We start from the raw sequence: 22,072 nt of genomic DNA, 5'->3' as shown, positions 1-22,072 counted from the left end.
AGAACTGCTGAACATGGAGATGATTTATTCATGTTTAGTTGGAGGATTTATGTCGGCAGGAGTCCTTCATGTGGTGAAAAAGAAGTCCAGAAGTTTGCATCTCCTCAGTCCTCCCCCCCCCCCCCCAGCAACAGAAGAGCCTTTGAAGTGAAACAATGAGGGTGGGGTGGAGTTGGCCACCCTGATGGCTGGGTGATCAGCAGCGGCAACATGACGGGACACGTAGAGGATCAGTGGAACAATGCGCAGACAGCGGGGGGGGGGGGGGGGGGGGGGGGGGGGGGGGGGGGGACTGAGGAGATGCAAACTTCTGGACTTCTTCTTCACCACATGAAGGACTCCTGCCGACATAAATAAATCCTCCAAACTAAACATGAATAAATGTGAAATTATCAGCAGATCCCTGAAGATGTTTCAACCACTTCATGCGACTCATCAGGTCAGAAGTTCTCCGTGTGGCCGCAGACCTGATTTCATCCCAGTGAAATGTTCCGGCTTCATGTGTGTGTTGTCAACACTCTGCATGTGTGTGTTCTGTGTGAAAACAGCCTGGACTGGACTGTCCAGACAGAGATGGAGGATGTCTGGATGTGATGGAGTTCTTCTCAGAGCCGGAGTCGTTCAGAAGCAGCAACATCTGTAGAAGCAGCAACATCTGTAGAAGCAGCAACATCTGCAGAAGCAGCAACATCTGTAGAAGCAGCAACATCTGTAGAAGCAGCAACATCTGCAGAAGTAGCAACATCTGTAGAAGCAGCAACATCTGTAGAAGCAGCAACATCTGCAGAAGTAGCAACATCTGTAGAAGCGCAACATCTGTAGAAGCAGCAACATCTGTAGAAGCAGCAACATCTGTAGAAGCAGCAACATCTGCAGAAGCAGCAACATCTGTAGAAGCAGCAACATCTGCAGAAGCAGCAACATCTGTAGAAGCAGCAACATCTGTAGAAGCAGCAACATCTGTAGAAGCAGCAACATCTGCAGAAGTAGCAACATCTGTAGAAGCGCAACATCTGTAGAAGCAGCAACATCTGTAGAAGCAGCAACATCTGTAGAAGCAGCAACATCTGCAGAAGTAGCAACATCTGTAGAAGCGCAACATCTGTAGAAGCAGCAACATCTGTAGAAGCAGCAACATCTGCAGAAGCAGCAACATCTGTAGAAGCAGCAACATCTGCAGAAGCAGCAACATCTGTAGAAGCAGCAACATCTGCAGAAGCAGCAACATCTGTAGAAGCAGCAACATCTGCAGAAGCAGCAACAATCTGTAGAAGCAGCAACATCTGTAGAAGCAGCAACATCTGCAGAAGCAGCAACATCTGTAGAAGCAGCAACATCTGCAGAAGTAGCAACATCTGTAGAAGCAGCAACATCTGTAGAAGCAGCAACATCTGCAGAAGCAGCAACATCTGCAGAAGCAGCAACATCTGTAGAAGCAGCAACATCTGCAGAAGCAGCAACATCTGTAGAAGCAGCAACATCTGTAGAAGCAGCAACATCTGCAGAAGTAGCAACATCTGTAGAAGCGCAACATCTGTAGAAGCAGCAACATCTGTAGAAGCAGCAACATCTGTAGAAGCAGCAACATCTGCAGAAGTAGCAACATCTGTAGAAGCGCAACATCTGTAGAAGCAGCAACATCTGTAGAAGCAGCAACATCTGCAGAAGCAGCAACATCTGTAGAAGCAGCAACATCTGCAGAAGCAGCAACATCTGTAGAAGCAGCAACATCTGCAGAAGCAGCAACATCTGTAGAAGCAGCAACATCTGCAGAAGCAGCAACATCTGTAGAAGCAGCAACATCTGTAGAAGCAGCAACATCTGCAGAAGCAGCAACATCTGTAGAAGCAGCAACATCTGCAGAAGTAGCAACATCTGTAGAAGCAGCAACATCTGTAGAAGCAGCAACATCTGCAGAAGCAGCAACATCTGTAGAAGCAGCAACATCTGTAGAAGCAGCAACATCTGCAGAAGCAGCAACATCTGTAGAAGTAGCAACATCTGTAGAAGCAGCAACATCTGCAGAAGCAGCAACATCTGCAGAAGTAGCAACATCTGTAGAAGCAGCAACATCTGTAGAAGCAGCAACATCTGCAGAAGCAGCAACATCTGTAGAAGTAGCAACATCTGCAGAAGTAGCAACATCTGTAGAAGCGCAACATCTGCAGAAGCAGCAACATCTGTAGAAGCAGCAACATCTGTAGAAGCGCAACATCTGTAGAAGCAGCAACATCTGCAGAAGCAGCAACATTTGTAGAAGCAGCAACATCTGCAGAAGCAGCAACATCTGTAGAAGCAGCAACATCTGCAGAAGCAGCAACATCTGCAGAAGCAGCAACATCTGTAGAAGCAGCAACATCTGTAGAAGCAGCAACATCTGTAGAAGCGCAACATCTGTAGAAGCAGCAACATCTGTAGAAGCGCAACATCTGTAGAAGCAGCAACATCTGCAGAAGCAGCAACATCTGTAGAAGCAGCAACATCTGTAGAAGCGCAACATCTGTAGAAGCAGCAACATCTGCAGAAGCAGCAACATCTGTAGAAGCAGCAACATCTGTAGAAGCGCAACATCTGCAGAAGCAGCAACATCTGCAGAAGCAGCAACATCTGTAGAAGCAGCAACATCTGCAGAAGCAGCAACATCTCACAGCTCATGCTTCCAGGAAGCAGTTAAACAAGTTCGACTGTGTTTTCCTTTCATTTATTTATTTCATGCTTTTTATTTTGCTGTTTTTGCTCCGTGTCCAGTTCAGCTGCGGCTCCAGTGGATTAAGCGATATGAATAAACTGAAAACTCTTGCAGGATTTGCTACACATAAAGCATCGTCCTCCATGAAGGTCTGGGCAGCTCCACAGTCCAGGTCAGGGATTTAGGCTTTCAGACACAGCTTTTCTTTCTCTTATGTTTTTAATGCTTCTCCTGCTGCCTGTAAAGCTTTTTATGTTTTATATAAAACATTTTGAACGGTCTTACTGTGCTTGCTGCCACTGTTCAAACTGAGATCAACAAATAATTTTTGCTGTGAGACTAAAAACATGGATGCTTCAGACACAATGGCATTTTTAAAACAAATGAATTTGCTTTATTGTTCACTACTTTCATTGATCCATGCTGCGCAATCTAAAAACTAAAAAACAACAACATACTTCATCAGGACGGGAACTTCTGTCCTACCTGGAAACTTCCATTTGACACCACTTTATACTAATATTTACCATATTTCCAATGTCACCACAGCAACATATAAAAGATTATTTACATCCTGTGATAACATTTTTTTTCCTTAAATCCTCCAGACAGAGCTGTTTGTTACTTTTAGAATGACTTTGCTTTTCCAAAGCAGCAGCGGTCTGATCTGTACGACCTGTTGGTTTCTACTGAAGTCGCTGGATGAATGCGCTGCCTCAGAGTGTCAGGGTTTAAACTGACATGGCTGAGGAGATGATAACGTCTCTATAACAAAAGGCTAATGAATGTCAACAGGAAAAATTAGGTGCACAAACTGAGTGCAGCCACTATTTAATCACTTTCTTCCTACTAATGGTGTGGAGGGGAGTAAATAAGTTAATATACCATTCAAACAAACACCAAGAAAAGGGCTTGTTGATAAGAATTTGTCTGCTTTAGACCAAATCTTGTCGGCACTTGGAAGTAAATGGTGCTGAAAATAATAAAAGAAATGTCTCAGCTGTGAATCAAATTTAATAGAACATAAAAATGTCCATTATTTGGACACAAAATTAAGCAAAACTTTTATTTTTCGAATCATTCATGTTTTGGCCACCTTTCCCCGCTGACCCCCAGGTGGCAGTGATGAGCCACTCCGGTAGTTTGTTAACCGCCCAAACCATAGACATAATATACATAGACGCCGCATGGCATCACGCTCGTCTATATGATGTCTATGATCACGCTGCCGTCGAGCTGACGTCTCTTCGCGCCGCCATCTTGGATGGGTCTCCATGCACCTCCAATGTATTTTATCTGTAAGGTGTAGGTCCAACCACAACAATAACTTCACCAATTTTTACCTGATTTTTCTCACAGTTTGGTTTGTTACAAAGGACATAGATATTGTTATGATACAGATCACTGCAAAATATTAAAACGACGTGCTTTTATGCTAAAATATTTTTATATGCTATTTAAATAATACATAAGGTAAGCTGCAATATAAATATATGTATAATTGAATTTGATACTAACATGTTTGGCTGTCTATTAATGTATTTGAATTAATCTATTTTTATCTGGTCAAAAAAATGATTATTCAACCTTGTGAAATGTAATTCCACATGATCTGCTTTCAATATTTCGCTGGTTATTGCAACCGTATGCTGAACAAAATACGGGAATAGTAGCTGCTTTCTCTTGACTACGGTTGACTCTTTTATTTATCAATATAGAGATACAGTTATACAAAGTCTCAAAATAAAGTATCAAAACTATGCAACTCAGAAGTTACCCAGAAAAACACTCAGAGAGCGCAAACCTCCGCCAAGGCCTTTAAAAAGTTCCTGGATCCAAACGGTGATCCGGATCACCACCAAAATTAAATCAGTTTTTCCTTTTCACGTTTTCAACAAGTCCTGAAAATGCCATGATCTGCTCATAACTTTTTAAGTTATCTTGAACACAAACACACAAACAGATAAAGTCGGTAAAAACATAACCTCCTTGGCGGAGGTAATTATGCTACCATGTAAAACTCTCTTTGTGAAACATCAATATCATATTTTTCCATAAAAACCTCATAGGAGTAAGATTTATCGTTTGTATTTAGTAGATTATTCACTGTGTTAACATTATTTATAGACCATTTATGTAGAAAAGTGTTTTGTTTGTGTGTAACATATACGCGTTGTTCCACAGAAAACAGTTATGTGGGGAAACTACGTTGATCTGCATCAAGACTCGAAAGCAGAGACCCATCCAATATGGCGGTGAGGCTGGTTCACTCCCCAGCGCTCAATGAGGCGTCTATGTATATTATGTCTATGTCCCAAAACGGCCGAAAGAAGAAGAAGAAGAAGACGTCATCAAACTGCGACATACGACACCTCGGGCTGCAGAGCGCCACATTTTTCCTCTTTCCTTCATCATCATTTCAGCATTTCTGAGCCTGGAAGCAGAAACTGCAGCAGACTCTGGGTTTGTTTGTCCGTGTAGTTTAGAAGCATCGCGACTGCGTTTAAGTAACTTCTGGATGGTTTATATTTAGAGGCTAGAATCCGTCTTAGCTACCGTTAGCTTCCCCGGCTAGCTTAGTCTTATATATCTATCTATTATAGATCTATCTGTTAGATGTTCTAATACTTAATATATTAGATATTCTATGAACCATTATGTATGATAGATATTCTCTGCAGCATGAAGTTGTTTCAAGATTTTCTGCAGGATTTAATGTATTTTATGCTTTACACGGTTAAAGATTAATCTTAGTCATTTTCAGAAACTCATTAGAACAAACAGTTAGCGTCAGCATTAGCCGCCAAGTTATAATCAATTCTTGTTCATCATCATAATCAGTTTAATAATGTTAACTGGTATAAAGCAGCTAAATATGTGGCAAAAAGCTGTGGTATATTACTGGCCTTATAACGCCAGCTGCTCAGTGCTACACACACACACACACACACCTGATATTTCAGGCCATTTCTGCTTTTTTCTGATAATTTGCTAGACTTGTTTTATACATATGAGATTGTAAAACATGTTATCTAAAATGTTGGTTTTCTTTTCTGACATTCCACCAGAAGTGCATCAAGTCTTTATCGCCTCCTTTCAGTTCTGTTGGAGCAACCTTGATGCACCATGAGTTTATTTGGAACAAGCTCTGGTTTCGGGACTGGAGGGACTGGTGTGTTTGGAAGCACCACAACTGACAGCCACAACCCCATGAAGGTACAGCAGCGAGGAGGGGGAGGTTTAAACGTGGCTGACTGAAAGTTATTACAGTCCTGAGTTGTCATATTTATCTGACACGGTTTACAGGATGTTGAAGTGACTTCACCTCCAGACGACAGCATCAGCTGTCTGGCTTTCAGCCCCCCCACAATGCCAGGAAACTTCCTTATCGCAGGATCCTGGGCTAACGATGTGAGTTATCCGTCCGTCCGTCTGTCTGTCTAATGGTTTCAGGTAGTACACACTGAGAAATGTTTCTGTATAATCTCAATAAAAACAGTTGCGTAAACTCTAAACCTTCATTAAATTATGCCTCAAGAAGAACATTAAAGATTCAACTTATGGTGATTATTGAGAAATACCGACTCATTTTTAATAGTGTTGCAGAAAAAAGTTGGACATAAAAGAGAAAAAAAGGGACTTTTTGTTCTTTCTTTAGGTATGAAATGGAAATGTTTATTTTCTGCACTGATTCCAGATTCTCAGCTGTTTATAATGTAGTCATATAGTACAGGATGTGTTAAACTGTGTCGCATCGACTGGTTTCAGGTCCGGTGTTGGGAAGTGCAGGACAACGGACAGACCGTCCCCAAAGCCCAGCAGATGCACACCGGCCCCGTGTTGGACGCCTGCTGGAGCGACGTAGGTTCCGCATGGAGTCATGCTGCGCAGTCGAAGATGTCTGTCGGCTTGCAGAAAATATTCTCATGTTTTTCTCAACCAGGATGGGAGTAAAGTCTTCACTGCTTCTTGTGACAAGACGGCCAAGATGTGGGATCTTAACAGTAACCAGGCCATGCAGATTGCACAGGTTGGAGAACACATCATCACCTTCTCTATCATCTGCGTGGTTAAGATGATGCTGAGTCAAACAACACCTGTTGTCCTTTTCCCTGACAGCACGATGGGCCGATAAAAGCCATCCACTGGATAAAAGCTCCGAACTACAGCTGTGTCATGACTGGAAGCTGGGATAAAACACTGAAGGTACTAAAGTTCCAGACTTTTCTGTTTAAAATGGCGCTTTCCAACATTTTGGTCATGTATCAGATTTCAGAAGTCCAGACTTCGACTCATTAAATCCTGAAGCTGGACTCTACAGCTTCAGGCCGTTGTCATGGTAACAGGTTCATGTTAGGGATGTGACGATACGCTTTGGTCCCGATTCGACTCTGATTCTTTTTGGGTTCCGATTCGATTTTAATTGCAATCCTCACAATTCTTTGATATTGCAGATTTTTGTAGATTAAAAATAAAATAAATGTATAAAACTATTTCTTTGTCATTTTTCTTGATTTCAATTAGAAAAAAACAACCCAGCATCCAGATCATCATTCTGCTGCTATAATGTCCAGAAAACAAGTAAAAAGATCAATAAAAACAACAAAAATGACAATTTTATAATGGATTATTTCTATTTGTTTGAAAAAAATTGCTTTTAAAATTGTGAAGCAAAAAAATCCTGATTTTTTTTTTTGTTGTTTTTTTTATTTTTCGATTTGATTTTCCCAGCCCTAGTTTCTGTAGACGTTAGGTTTGATGAAAAATGTGTTTGACAGCTTCATGCTTCTGTCTGCAGTTCTGGGACACCCGCTCGCCCAACCCCATGATGTCCCTGCAGATGCCTGAGAGATGCTACTGCGCAGATGTTGTAAGCGGCGACAACACGACTTTTATCGCTTTGTGTTTCGAGAACCGCCTGCTTACAGATGCTTTGCTGTGTTCCTGTGAATGTGTAACCGCTGCGTGTAGGTGTACCCCATGGCGGTGGTGGCCACAGCAGAAAGAGGCCTTATCGTGTATCAGCTGGAGAACCAGCCGTCTGAGTTCCGCAGAATAGACTCTCCGCTCAAACATCAGGTGACTTTTCCTCCATGAAACTTTTCCTTTTCTCTTTAAGGTATTACAGCAGGATTCCTGTTGGTTGTTTTCTTTATATAAATACATATAAAGATGTATTTTCCTCTTCCTGATCCGCAGCACCGCTGCGTTGCCATTTTTAAGGACAAGCAGAACAAGCCAACAGGTTTTGCTCTGGGAAGCATCGAGGGCCGGGTGGCGATCCACTACATCAACCCTCCAAACCCGTGAGTGGACAGGTCCAGAATCACGCTGAAGTCACGTCCAGATCATTGATTAGATGTAAAGTTTCTGATCTAAAGTGGCTTCAACTAGTATCCCGATCCTTTTCAGAGCCAAAGACAACTTCACCTTCAAGTGCCACAGGTCTAACGGAACCAACACTGCCACTCCGCAGGATATCTATGCTGTAAGTTATTCACGTTAAACAAATATTTAAAGGTACTCTATTTTCCTTTTTAATATTAGGACAGAATAATTAGTCAAAATGTTCACCGATCAGAAGTTTATTCAGAATCTGAGGACCATCTGTCACGTTCACCGACAGTCATCCGCCGGCTGCTGCTGACCTGATCAGCACTGATCAATACTCAAAATGAAATGGATCCAACAGCTTCTGCACAATATCCCGTTAATTTGAGTCAGGTGTGTTGGAGCAGGGGCACATTGAAAACCTTCTGGACCAGAAGGTCTGGATTTAGTGTCGTAAAGCGCCCTGTGACCACATTGTTGTGGCGCTGTACAAATAAAGTTGAATAAAAAGAAGCGACATGCGGAACCTTTCACCAACAGATCCGCTCCTTCGGCTTCTCTATTAGAAAAGCGTGTTGGAAAGTCGCTTTTATTGACAGTAGAAAACAAACAACGGCGTGAAAGAGAAGCTCCAGAACCACATCAGACCGCTTCCATGCAGCTTTTTGGGTCAGTTCTGTCGGAGCTCAGCTTGCCGTTTCCTCTCGCCAGGTGAACGCCATCTCCTTCCATCCCGTCCACGGCACGCTGGCCACGGTCGGCTCAGATGGACGCTTCAGCTTCTGGGACAAAGACGCTCGCACCAAGTTGAAGACGTCGGAGCAGCTCGACCAGCCGATCACAGCCTGCTGCTTCAACCACAACGGCAACATCTTCGCCTACGCTTCCAGTTACGACTGGTCGAAGGTACGAGACGCGCCGGTTCCCCCCCGACTGGCTTCCGACTCGCTGGTGGAGTCATGTGATGTTGAGCTCTGCTTCCTCTCAGGGCCACGAGTACTACAACCCGCAGAAGAAGAACTACATCTTCCTGAGGAACGCTGCGGAGGAGCTGAAGCCTCGGAACAAGAAATGGTGAGAGGAGGCAGCCGCTGTCCGTTACCATGGCGACCACGGTCGCCGGACGGGGCGGCCCCGTAACTCTCTGGGGGCGGAGCAGTAACACACGCGCGCGCGCGCACACACACACACACACACACACACACCCTGATGTAAACGTGCAGGATGTACGACACACACACACACACCCTGATGTAAACGTGCCGGATGTACGACACACACACACACCCTGATGTAAACGTGCAGGATGTACGACACACACACACACACCCTGATGTAAACGTGCAGGATGTACGACACACACACACACACACCCTGATGTAAACGTGCAGGATGTATGACACACACACACACCCTGATGTAAACGTGCAGGATGTATGACACACACACACACCCTGATGTAAACGTGCAGGATGTACGACACACACACACACACCCTGATGTAAACGTGCAGGATGTACGACACACACACACACCCTGATGTAAACGTGCAGGATGTACGACACACACACACACACCCTGATGTAAACGTGCAGGATGTATGACACACACACACACCCTGATGTAAACGTGCAGGATGTACGACACACACACACACCCTGATGTAAACGTGCAGGATGTATGACACACACACACACCCTGATGTAAACATGCAGGATGTACGACACACACACACACCCTGATGTAAACGTGCCGGATGTACGACACACACACACACACCCTGATGTAAACGTGCCGGATGTACGACACACACACACACCCTGATGTAAACGTGCCGGATGTACGACACACACACACACACACCCTGATGTAAACGTGCAGGATGTATGACACACACACACACACCCTGATGTAAACGTGCCGGATGTACGACACACACACACACACCCTGATGTAAACGTGCCGGATGTACGACACACACACACACACCCTGATGTAAACATGCAGGATGTACGACACACACACACACACCCTGATGTAAACGTGCCGGATGTACGACACACACACACACCCTGATGTAAACGTGCCGGATGTACGACACACACACACACCCTGATGTAAACATGCAGGATGTATGACACACACACACACCCTGATGTAAACGTGCCGGATGTACGACACACACACACACCCTGATGTAAACGTGCAGGATGTACGACACACACACACACACACACACACACCCTGATGTAAACGTGCAGGATGTACGACACACACACACACCCTGATGTAAACGTGCAGGATGTACGACACACACACACACACACACACACACCCTGATGTAAACGTGCCGGATGTACGACACACACACACACACCCTGATGTAAACGTGCAGGATGTACGACACACACACACACCCTGATGTAAACGTGCCGGATGTACGACACACACACACACACACCCTGATGTAAACGTGCCGGATGTACGACACACACACACACCCTGATGTAAACGTGCCGGATGTACGACACACACACACACCCTGATGTAAACGTGCCGGATGTACGACACACACACACACACCCTGATGTAAACGTGCCGGATGTACGACACACACACACACACCCTGATGTAAACATGCAGGATGTACGACACACACACACACCCTGATGTAAACGTGCAGGATGTACGACACACACACACACCCTGATGTAAACGTGCCGGATGTACGACACACACACACACCCTGATGTAAACGTGCCGGATGTACGACACACACACACACACCCTGATGTAAACGTGCCGGATGTACGACACACACACACACACCCTGATGTAAACGTGCCGGATGTACGACACACACACACACACACCCTGATGTAAACGTGCCGGATGTACGACACACACACACACACCCTGATGTAAACGTGCCGGATGTACGACACACACACACACACCCTGATGTAAACGTGCCGGATGTACGACACACACACACACACACACACACACACCCTGATGTAAACGTGCCGGATGTACGACACACACACACACACCCTGATGTAAACGTGCCGGATGTACGACACACACACACACCCTGATGTAAACGTGCCGGATGTACGACACACACACACACCCTGATGTAAACGTGCCGGATGTACGACACACACACACACCCTGATGTAAACGTGCCGGATGTACGACACACACACACACACCCTGATGTAAACGTGCCGGATGTACGACACACACACACACACACCCTGATGTAAACGTGCCGGATGTACGACACACACACACACCCTGATGTAAACGTGCAGGATGTACGACACACACACACACCCTGATGTAAACGTGCAGGATGTACGACACACACACACACCCTGATGTAAACGTGCAGGATGTACGACACACACACACACCCTGATGTAAACGTGCAGGATGTACGACACACACACACACCCTGATGTAAACGTGCAGGATGTACGACACACACACACACACCCTGATGTAAACGTGCAGGATGTACGACACACACACACACCCTGATGTAAACGTGCAGGATGTACGACACACACACACACCCTGATGTAAACGTGCAGGATGTACGACACACACACACACCCTGATGTAAACGTGCAGGATGTACGACACACACACACACCCTGATGTAAACGTGCAGGATGTACGACACACACACACACCCTGATGTAAACGTGCAGGATGTACGACACACACACACACCCTGATGTAAACGTGCAGGATGTACGACACACACACACACCCTGATGTAAACGTGCAGGATGTACGACACACACACACACCCTGATGTAAACGTGCCGGATGTACGACACACACACACACCCTGATGTAAACATGCAGGATGTACGACACACACACACACCCTGATGTAAACATGCAGGATGTACGACACACACACACACCCTGATGTAAACATGCAGGATGTATGACACACACACACACCCTGATGTAAACATGCAGGATGTATGACACACACACACACCCTGATGTAAACATGCAGGATGTACGACACACACACACACCCTGATGTAAACATGCAGGATGTATGACACACACACACACCCTGATGTAAACGTGCAGGATGTACGACACACACACACACCCTGATGTAAACATGCAGGATGTATGACACACACACACACCCTGATGTAAACATGCAGGATGTATGACACACACACACACCCTGATGTAAACATGCAGGATGTACGACACACACACACACCCTGATGTAAACATGCAGGATGTATGACACACACACACACCCTGATGTAAACATGCAGGATGTATGACACACACACACACCCTGATGTAAACATGCAGGATGTATGACACACACACACACCCTGATGTAAACATGCAGGATGTATGACACACACACACACCCTGATGTAAACATGCAGGATTTACGACACACACACACACCCTGATGTAAACATGCAGGATGTATGACACACACACACACCCTGATGTAAACATGCAGGATTTACGACACACACACACACCCTGATGTAAACATGCAGGATGTACGACACACACACACACACCCTGATGTAAACATGCAGGATTTACGACACACACACACACCCTGATGTAAACATGCAGGATGTACGACACACACACACACACCCTGATGTAAACATGCAGGATGTACGACACACACACACACACCCTGATGTAAACATGCAGGATGTACGACACACACACACACACACACCCTGATGTAAACATGCAGGATGTATGACACACACACACACCCTGATGTAAACATGCAGGATGTACGACACACACACACACACCCTGATGTAAACATGCAGGATTTACGACACACACACACTTGAGTGGATTTTGTTTGAATCTTTTGCAGTTTCTACTGGAATATTTTGCACATTCAGCATTTGCACCTGTAAAAACAGGATAATTTGCTGCTTCTGCAGCATTTAGCCTGTAAATCGTCCAACTTTAGCTCATATTTAAGTTATTTCTGGACGTGGAACATCACACAGGTAATCAGTGACAATCCAGCCGTTGTTTTCTGCTTCTTTTTGACTCCTGAATCATGAATTTTCCTTTCTGTGAGAAATAAAGCGAACGTGGAAACCTTGTGACTGACTGCTCCCTCCTGTCTCCAGATTCATCGTGCCAAGTCGCATCTCTTGTGAGGAAATGCAGAAGACCTGCTGCTTTAGTGTGTGTGTATGTGCTGGAGACAGCCTCCTTCCTCTGGGCCAACACCCGGACCAATGCCGTGGCGCTGTGTGCTGTGCATGGACCAATCAAAGGGGCCTACCCAACCTGCTTATGATGACGGCTGCTTGACATTTGGTCTTAGAAGTCATCAGAGAAGGGGAGGGTTTCATTTGTTTCATGTTTGAATTGTTTTTTTATGTTTAGCTTTTGTTTTTCTACATCTTTCCAAAGGTTTATCATTCTCCTGTGTCTCTTCGATGTTACGATGTAGCTCCATTAAAGACAATGTAATTTAAAAATGTGCATTTCGATTTAAACATGTTTATTCCATCTTACAAACCTAACAGAGCGACAAGGTTAAAAGACCCACATTTGCTGTATAAGTGTCTCTTTGGGATTAAAACAAACCTGTATTGTGCATGCAGAAACATCAACTGTCTAATATTTCAGGTCTTTAACTCGGTGTAGGTCTCTGACGTCTGAATCACCATAAAGTGAAACTTTAAACACCATCTGTGCTTCAGTGACTCCTGTCTGCCTGTTAGTTAGGAAGTTAGCCAGCAGGTGGAGCATGCTGCTGGAACAACTGGGATTCCTCCTCCATCTCCAGGCCAGCGCAGGAGGAGGCTTGTCAAGAGGAGAGGAATGAGGCAGCAGAGACCTCGTGTGAAAAGTGAAGCAGTCCACACAGGAGGAGGTGTGAATTAAATGCCTTCTTATTGAGGTCATTAGAGTATCACCTCACTGTCAGCCTGACCCTGCTACTTAGCGCTGGGACGCCATGATGCTCCCCTCCACAGTCCTCCAGCCCCATTCACCGTGTGGGACTGGTACTGCTGCTGGTTCAGACTGGAGACCAGTCTATGCGGCTCTGATGGAGTTAACTAGTCTGCCATGAGTCAGTGGCAGTTACAAAATGTTGACTGTATCAGGAATAACCTGTTGCTTGTCAGATTTTTTACATGCAGAAAGTTACTGGTGGGGGCCCAACAAGGACTCTGAATCCTGCCCACCCCTCCCAGTTTGTCATCTTAAACCACTGGTTAATAAACTTTGTTAGAATTTAGTGTAATATAGACTGTTAGAAAGAACTTGGTGACTTTTAAGATGTGTGGAAACTGGTTTCTTGGCTCAGCTCCTGTCTGCAGTTTCCCGCCAACATGAAGCCAACTTTGTGTGAAAAGCGTCATTAAATGAAGAAAATGTTTTATTGAAGTTCTTATTTTCCTGTCGCGAGGTCCCACGTGTGGCAGGGCGCGTGCAGGAGCGTGTTTCTTTGTGAACATAGATCTATAGTCTATGAAGGACAAAAGCAGGTGCAGGGCGGAGCAATGGGAGGAGCCGCTGCCACACCCTGCGCTCATTGGCTGATGGTTCTCGGGGGCGTGGCTTCAGCCAAGGCGTATAAATACGTGAAGCAGCGCGCCTCGCGACGGAACGTCAGGAGCGGCGCGTGGACCTGAAACTTCAGCAGGTCGCTAAAAGTCCGGTTTAAGTGACGAGAAGAGCGGGAAAGTACAAGAAAAGCGCAGTTAGAGGCTGTAGTTTACACATGACGGGAACCTGCTAGGCGCTGTGTGTGTGTGTGTGTGTGTCTGTGCGCGTTCGCGCCTCGGCTGACCAATGCTCCTGCATCAGTACGGATCCCTAGACGTCATGCATCCCACGTCGCTGCAGAAAGACACGACTTTCACTAAAATCTTCGTGGGGGGGCTTCCGTACCACACCACCGACGCGTCGCTCCGGAAATACTTCGAAGCGTTCGGAGAGATCGATGAGGCGGTGGTGATCACCGACAGGCAGACCGGGAAGTCCCGGGGCTACGGCTTTGTAAGTCTGAGCAAGACCCTCCTCATCTTCATCCTCATCTTCCTGCTTAACCTTTCTCCTTTTCCTCCTCTTCACCTTCCTCCTCATCTTCATCTTCCTGCTCTTCCTCCTTTTCATCAGTAATAATGTCATCACTCCGCAGAACAACCTGCTTTAACATTATAAATGCATTTCTATGGCTCTTCTATTCATCTCAAATCAAAGGCCCCCCCAACACACACACACACACACACACACACACACACTGAGGCTTAAACACACACTTGCTCAGCTTCCCAGGTTTTTGCCTGGCTGGCTGTTTATTTTAGCCTAATGAGGATGAAGGAGGAACAAGTTGATGGGTAACTAAGAAGATTATATTTCAACATATGTCTGATGTCCACCCTCCCCCTTTAAACCCACCCAATGAACCCCCCTCCACACACACACACACACACTCCAGAGCAGCCCCAGCTTATGGCTCTGGGAGTGTGTGTTTACATGTGTGTGTCAGTCTGACGGTCCTGCTTGCTTTATATGGTTATTTTGCAGCGCGGCGAGGTCGACCTCACACACCCGGCCCTCCATTGTCAAGAGACCAGACCACATGATTTACATCACATTTGGCTCCTGAGAGAAATTCCAGCATCGACAAACCGACTTTGTCCTGAGAATGAGTTTTGTCTTGAGTGAAGTCATCATCGGTTATCTGTCAGCGTTTCTCGCCGATATGTCGCCCAGAGTTCCTCAACTCTGATTAACGGAGAAAATCGATCCGAGATGCTCGGTTTTATCTCCTGTAACAGGGGACTCGTCATTTTCCTGGCAGATAGAGACACAAAGAACAGAAGCGGCGCAAGAAATGCAAACATGTAGCAGAAGTTTGGAAAGACGAGCCGTTCCATCAGCCCAAAGAAGGAATGGAAAGCTGCTGTGTGTGTGTGTGTGTGTTTACCTCTGAAGGCACATTGGGAGACAATTACTGGGTGTGTTTACACATCAGCTCATGAAGTCAGCGGGAAAGCTGCTCTGAGTAGATGGAGGCCGGTGTTTCAGGTTCGACTAGCTGGTGGGGATGTGGGCGCTTCCCAGGATAACGTCGGGGGGGGGGGGGGCACAGATCAGCTCACTGTGGCGTGCAGCAGCCTGCTGACTGAGTCGGCAGGACGGGAGGGACGAGCCCCGAACTGAACGCACCTTTTCTTTCTAGACACACTTCAGAGGTGGATTAGTAGACCCCCTCCCCCCACAGCAGGGCTCTTCAGTGTAAACAGAGCCTCGGTGTGTTCACAACACGGTCCACCACGCAGAGACGTGAAGCGTTTTCCTCTGGAACCAACAGTGGCCTACATTCGCTGCTGGGTCAACGCACAGAGGTCACTCTCTGTTGGCAGAATGTGGCAATCAAAACAGAAGAGCTCGTCTAATGCCGGGGGGGCGACTAATACCAAGCTCCTTATTTTGTTCCTAATTGGATAAGCTCCTTGTTGCCCAGATCCATATTTCAGCAGCTCTGCCCATGGCGGCAGCGGCCATTTTTCAAAGCTTATCTTTGTGCTTTGTTTACAGTTTCTCTTGTCGTTCAGAGCAGAGGAAAGTGTTGGGGGGGGGTTTCATGTCCAACAGACCTGTTGGGTTCCTTCTGCATCCCTCCATCGCCATGATGTCACATGGTAAACCGGACCGTAACGTTTCTGTGTCGCCAGGTGACGATGACGGACCGAGGAGCCGCAGAGAGAGCCTGCAAGGACCCCAACCCCATTATCGACGGCCGGAAAGCCAACGTCAACCTGGCCTACCTGGGAGCCAAACCTCGCAGCATCCAGACAGGCGAGCTGCTTTTCCATTTTAAATAGCAAACATTGTTTTCCTGCTGCGCCCGTGTTTCTCTGCGTGTGAAACGGCTGGTTTGTCGGAGACAGGCTGAGCCTCTGTCTCTCCGTGCCCTCTGTGCATTGTTCTCTGGTCCTCCTCTGTAAATGCAGATGTGTGTCTGACAGCCAGCCTCCTCTCTTCCAGGCATATCCATCGGCGTGCAGCCCATCCACCCAGCACTCCTCCAGAGGCAGTATGGGTAAGTGAGCGAGTGTGGGCGATTTATTCTCTTCTGTTGCCGCTGCTTCTCTGACAAACGGAGCTTCTGGAGAGAACATGTCAGGTTCTGTGTGCAGCTCCAAGCAAAGCATTTGCATTTGTAAGGCTGGTTCGCATATCAGCGTAATAAAGATGTAACTCTCCTGTTCCGCTCTGTCAGGTAGCTGCCTGGGTGGCGTCCAGAAGCCGCACGGTCTGCATTTCACACATTCACCTGCAGCTCAGGTGTTTTACACGGAGAGCGAAGCGCCGCGCGTCCTGTCAGGTTTTCTGACTGAAGGTCAGACTGGGATGTGAACATGCCTTCCTTCCCGAGGGAGCGGTAAACTTCTGTCCCACCGGCCCTGTGTGGCTGCGGTGTCCATGGCAACGCCTGGCCTCATGGTGTACATAAGAGCCGTCCTTAAATCAGTCATGCTGCTCTGAAAGTATGAAAGCAGCAAACAAAAGGAGAATCATTAATGTTGAGCAGCTGCATGCCCCATCATGCTCCAGATCCTGAGGACAGGAAAGTCCCTCCCATGTCCACCTCATGCTGCTGCTAATGATGCCAAAACCCCCAGGGTTTCCAGCGCAGCGCAAAGTGCTGCAGGGGGGGCAGAGCCTGACAGGTGCTGGCTCATATCGCAGCCGTCCTAATCTCCCATGACCACCACCCCAGAGATGCAACCGGGAGCACCTGTCCTCCAGCCTGTATGGTGGGGGACAGGCGTAGTCCTCCCCAAGATGCACCCTAACACCCCCCCCCCCCCCCAACCCCCTCGCACCCCCCCTCCTAAACTTCTGACGACATATGGCGTGAGGAAGATGTCTGAAGGGGATTCTGACTTGTGGCTGGTTAGGCATTATGTGTGTAGAGCTGCGCTCAGCAGAAGCTGCCAGGGGAGGGGTCACCGAGGTCACCAACTTTTTTCCTTTTAAATACCCGGGGGGGGTTAGCTTCCTGTGTTGTAATCTGTTCCTGCAGGGTTCCGCTGTGTTCTGACACCTCAGCGTTTAATGAGGCAGATTTTACTTGGAAACTCACCTGTACAGGTGTCAAACAAAACATCTTTGTCCCTCCGGCTTTCAACCCCCCCATCATCGTTGTCTGTTTACACTCTGTTGTTGTGGACCGAAGGTCATCTGAAATCTCAGCGTAGCGTTTGGTCGCGCGCTGCGGCGTCTCAGGATAAAACTAAACGGGTGCTCGGCTCGTCCCCGCAGCGTCTACGCCTGCCAATCAGAGCGCCGCTCGCTGTCAGACGTGTCCGCGGCCATCAGCACAAATCCAGCTGACCAGCCATCTTCCGGCTGTCGTGTCCCCCCCCCCCCCCCCTGCCAGTCCACTCGCCGTCTCCTGCCCCGGGACTCGCTGCTGCCCCCAGATTGCTCCCATTCCACCCCCCCACCCCCCCTTTCTGTGCAGATAAAAGCTGAATGTGCTGCTGACCTCCTCGTCCTGCTCGTCTCCTTCCTGGTCCGCTCGACCTGGACCAGGTAGCGGCGTGTGGCCGACGCCACGGAGACGGCACACACACCCCACGGTACTGATGTACAGCTGGGTTTGGTGCCACCGTAGGGCCGGGTTTGGGGAGGGGGGGGTGGTGTTCCATGATTTGCCTGTTAAAACACAACTTTGCTGTTTTTGTCTTCAGAGACGTTAACCTCCCTTCTCTGTTCAGTCTGTAGGAAACAAACATCACCGGCTTCCTTTCCTCTGGTTTTGTAGGTTTAAGGACGAGTTTCAGTTCAGAGAAGAAGTTTCCTAACTTCTCCCTTCAGTGACATCATGATGATGATGATGATGATGAACGTTCATGTTACTGCTGACAGTAATCACTGCCCTTACGCCTCCGCTGCTCTCCGCTGCCAGCTGACCGGAGCACCAGCGGATCAGGCGATGCCCACCCACCCTTACACCCACCTCCCCCCCAGCCAGCCTCCCTCCCAGGTGCCAGTGACGGCTTGAGAGTGCAGTGCAGTGTGCTGTGACGGACTGGAGTGCCTTCTTATCTCTGTTTCCCTTTTTGTGTGATATGAACTGAAGAGGTTCTGCTGGTTGTGGTGTGACTTTCCCTTTTATGGCATGTTTTGGGTTTGCAGTGGAAACTGGTGTGTGTGTTCTGGGACGGGGACAGAGGCGTTGGAGAGGGTGTGTGTGTGTGTGTGTATATACATATGTTGATATATGTATATTGAGTGTGATCTGATCCATGCATGTTTCCATCTTTATTGTCTCACTGATCATCTTCTGATGGACCAATCTGCAGATTTTAAAAATTCAGACGGGTCCATGAGAAGATGGTTTTCATCCGCGCTGCAGAGAGAAACAGCCGACATTCGCAGGTCAAAGGGACATTTATTCTCTGCTTCCGTCTCAGTTTGTGGCATCGATGTTTAAGGCTTCACACCTAAACACAGAAGAGTGTGTAGCGTCACACACTCCAGAGATGTTCTCCACATCCAGAGTGAAATGTCCTTCTCTCTGTGGCGACACACTCGTACCCCCCCCCCCCCCCCCCCCCCCCCATGTGGGTTGTACTGGAGCCCTGCAGCCGCCCCGATGAGCTCCCCTTCCACCGTTCCTCCCCCTTCCAGCACCATCACCTGCGCGCATGTGTGCGTGCGCGCGTGTGTGTGTGTGTGTCAGACACTGAAACCAAGTGAGAACTATGAGATGGCGACTTCTGCCCTCCCAATATGCACTTCTCCTTTTTTTCCGTGTGTGTGTGTGTGTGTGTTTTGCGCAGATGAAAAGCAGCAGCTGTTAAAACACTCTGATGCCTGTAAACCTGCCAGTAACGGCTGTCTCTATCATTCCCCCCCCCCCTCCGTATGGCAGGAGGCCCGACCCAACAGGTTTAGTCGGTTTTACTAACCGACACAAACGTTTAGTCATGTTTTACCTCCTACAACCCCCCCACTGCCTTTTGTCTACTTGGTTTTATCCGTGTACGTATAAATACATGTCATAAGACCCGGCGTTTATATTTCCAACACACACCCTGTGTCAGCAACGTAAACACTAGACGCCTGGTTCTGGGATTTCTCTGCTGCTGCAGCCCTTCCTTTCTAACCCCCCCCCCCCCCCCCCCCCCCTTGTCTCATGTCTGTGTGCAGGTTGGCCCAGCCATACATCTACCCACAAGCGTTCGTGCAGCCCAGCCTGGTGCTGCCCACTCAGGTTTCCTCTTCAGTCAGCAGCAGCCCCTACCTGGACTACAGCGCCGCCTACACGCAGTACGCCCAGGCTGCGTTTGAGCAGCAGTATCCCTACGCCGCCTCCCCAGCTGGCTTCCTGAGCTACAGTTACGCCACCAGCCCCACAGCCTCCGCTGGGCCAGCTGCCGCCGCCACGGCCCCAGCCACCGTGCACCCCAACCTCCCTTCAGCCGCCGGCCCGGCTCCGGCCTTCCTGCACTACGCCCCGCAGCAGCACATCCAGCCGGACCGTATGCAGTGAGCCGGGCGGGGACGCAGAGGCGGGGGCTGGCGTATGGACAGAGGATGGTAAAACGCCCTGCAGGGTGTCTCTGCTGCCGTTACCCAGCAGCTTTCAGGAAAAAAAGAGGGGGGGGACTATTGCACTATGCGATCAAGGTGGGCTGTCGGCTCATTAGTGGAAGTGTTGGGAGGACTGTCGGGGTTCAGGTTGGGAAGCTAAACGGCTTCCAGAGTGTGGTTGCTTCCAAGGGCTTCCAGAAGCTGACACTTCATTTTTTATTATCATTATTATTTACTATTATTATTATTGTCCTTTATCATTGTATTAATGTCCTTCTCATTGTCTGTACGCCATTATTATCAATGTTTGCATGTTTTCGGCCCCATCAGCGGACATTCCGCGTGTCCGTGCTTTGTGTTGCCATGGAGATGTTTGAACACCAGTCTGAAGCTGTTGGTTGGATACGATGGACGCTGCCATTTTTGGACACTGGGGGGCAGTCGTACCGGTGCGGCGGGGACAGTCGTACCGGTGCGGCGGGGGACAGTCGTACCGGTGCGGCGGGGACAGTCGTACCGGTGCGGCGGGGACAGTCGTACCGGTGCGGCGGGGACAGCCGTACCGGTGCGGCGGGGACAGTCGTACCGGTGCGGCGGGGACACTCGTCCCTGTTTCGTGAACAAACCTCCAGCAGAGAGACAAGCGGAACGTTTCTGTTAAAGACTGGCAGTTTTTTGTTTTTTTTTATGATTTTATTATTTTAACTCGAGGCCTTAATAAAAGGAAAAAAGAGAAACTTTAATTCCCACCCCCACCCCTTTAGCCCTTCGGTTCAGCAGCTGCATTGATCTGACCCACCTGAGATCGGATGCGTTCAGATGGATGTAGATAATCATTAGCAGTCCGTTGGGGTGGGGGGGCTGAAGGTAGCCGACACTGAGCTCCAGTGTTTTACGTGTTTTTTTATCGTTCAGAGATTGTCAAACTTTTCCTGAAAGGACATTCATGTGCAGCGTTTTCATCAAGTACGTTGACAATATTTATATGTAGGTATTTATAAAAGGTACTAAGTTATAATAGTTGTTTTTTTAACTGACTAGTTGTGGCCTGGAGGCAGAGTCCCGGCTGCAGACAGATGTTCGTCCCGTTACCAGTCTGTTTGGCGGAGGCTGTTTTACTGGTTTTAATGGAATGATTCTACTTTTGTTTTGGGTTTTTCAGTAAGAATGTTTTTTCCAGAAGCCATGCAAAAAAATAAAGTCATTTCTACGTAAACATGCGTCTTTGTCTTTGTAGAGATGAAACTGAAGAACAGGACGGTCCGGTTGAGAGAGAGGTGTGTGTGTGTGTGTGTGTTATTGCATTGTCACTCCTGCGGGGTTACAGGGTGCAGTTATGTGTGTGTGTGTTATCATGGCTGTCATATCCAGCACGCGGTGAGGGGGTTTTTTATCACACCACCACCTGCCAGGCCAGCTGGGTGTTCCCTCCGCAGC

At 47.8% G+C, this 22,072-nt stretch overlaps 2 protein-coding genes across 5 annotated transcripts; both read left to right on the top strand.

The window, feature by feature from the left end:
* Positions 1–5,035: 5,035 nt before the first annotated feature.
* rae1 (ribonucleic acid export 1) lies at positions 5,036–13,751 on the top strand (the record flags this gene model as incomplete). Of its 4 annotated transcripts, XM_079242936.1 has the most annotated exons (13): positions 5,052–5,152; positions 5,758–5,905; positions 5,996–6,100; positions 6,458–6,550; positions 6,633–6,719; positions 6,809–6,895; positions 7,488–7,559; positions 7,661–7,768; positions 7,889–7,995; positions 8,102–8,177; positions 8,732–8,926; positions 9,009–9,094; positions 13,189–13,751. In XM_079242936.1, coding segments are annotated over exons 2-13 (1,107 nt in total). In that variant the 5' UTR covers positions 5,052–5,152; positions 5,758–5,815. The 4 variants fall into 4 exon arrangements, with proteins under 4 accessions (XP_079099061.1, XP_079099062.1, XP_079099059.1 ...); XM_079242935.1 differs by lacking the exon at positions 13,189–13,751 and having other exon boundaries at positions 5,036–5,152; positions 5,790–5,905; positions 9,009–9,098; XM_079242933.1 differs by lacking the exon at positions 13,189–13,751 and having other exon boundaries at positions 9,009–9,098.
* Positions 13,752–14,695: 944 nt separating this feature from the next.
* Positions 14,696–21,814, top strand: LOC306757546 (RNA-binding protein 38-like). Its single transcript, XM_079242630.1, has 4 exons — positions 14,696–15,076; positions 16,762–16,885; positions 17,075–17,129; positions 20,252–21,814. The coding sequence occupies exons 1-4, from the start codon at positions 14,870–14,872 to the stop codon at positions 20,592–20,594; spliced, it is 729 nt and encodes a 242-aa protein (XP_079098756.1). The 5' UTR covers positions 14,696–14,869; the 3' UTR covers positions 20,595–21,814.
* Positions 21,815–22,072: the final 258 nt, after the last annotated feature.

The sequence above is a fragment of the Telmatherina bonti genome (assembly GCF_933228915.1).
Source record: "Telmatherina bonti genome assembly, chromosome: 6".
Lineage (NCBI taxonomy): Eukaryota > Metazoa > Chordata > Actinopteri > Atheriniformes > Telmatherinidae > Telmatherina > Telmatherina bonti.
Note: the sequence above shows the minus strand (reverse complement) of the source record. Positions and strands in the feature narration are given on the sequence as shown.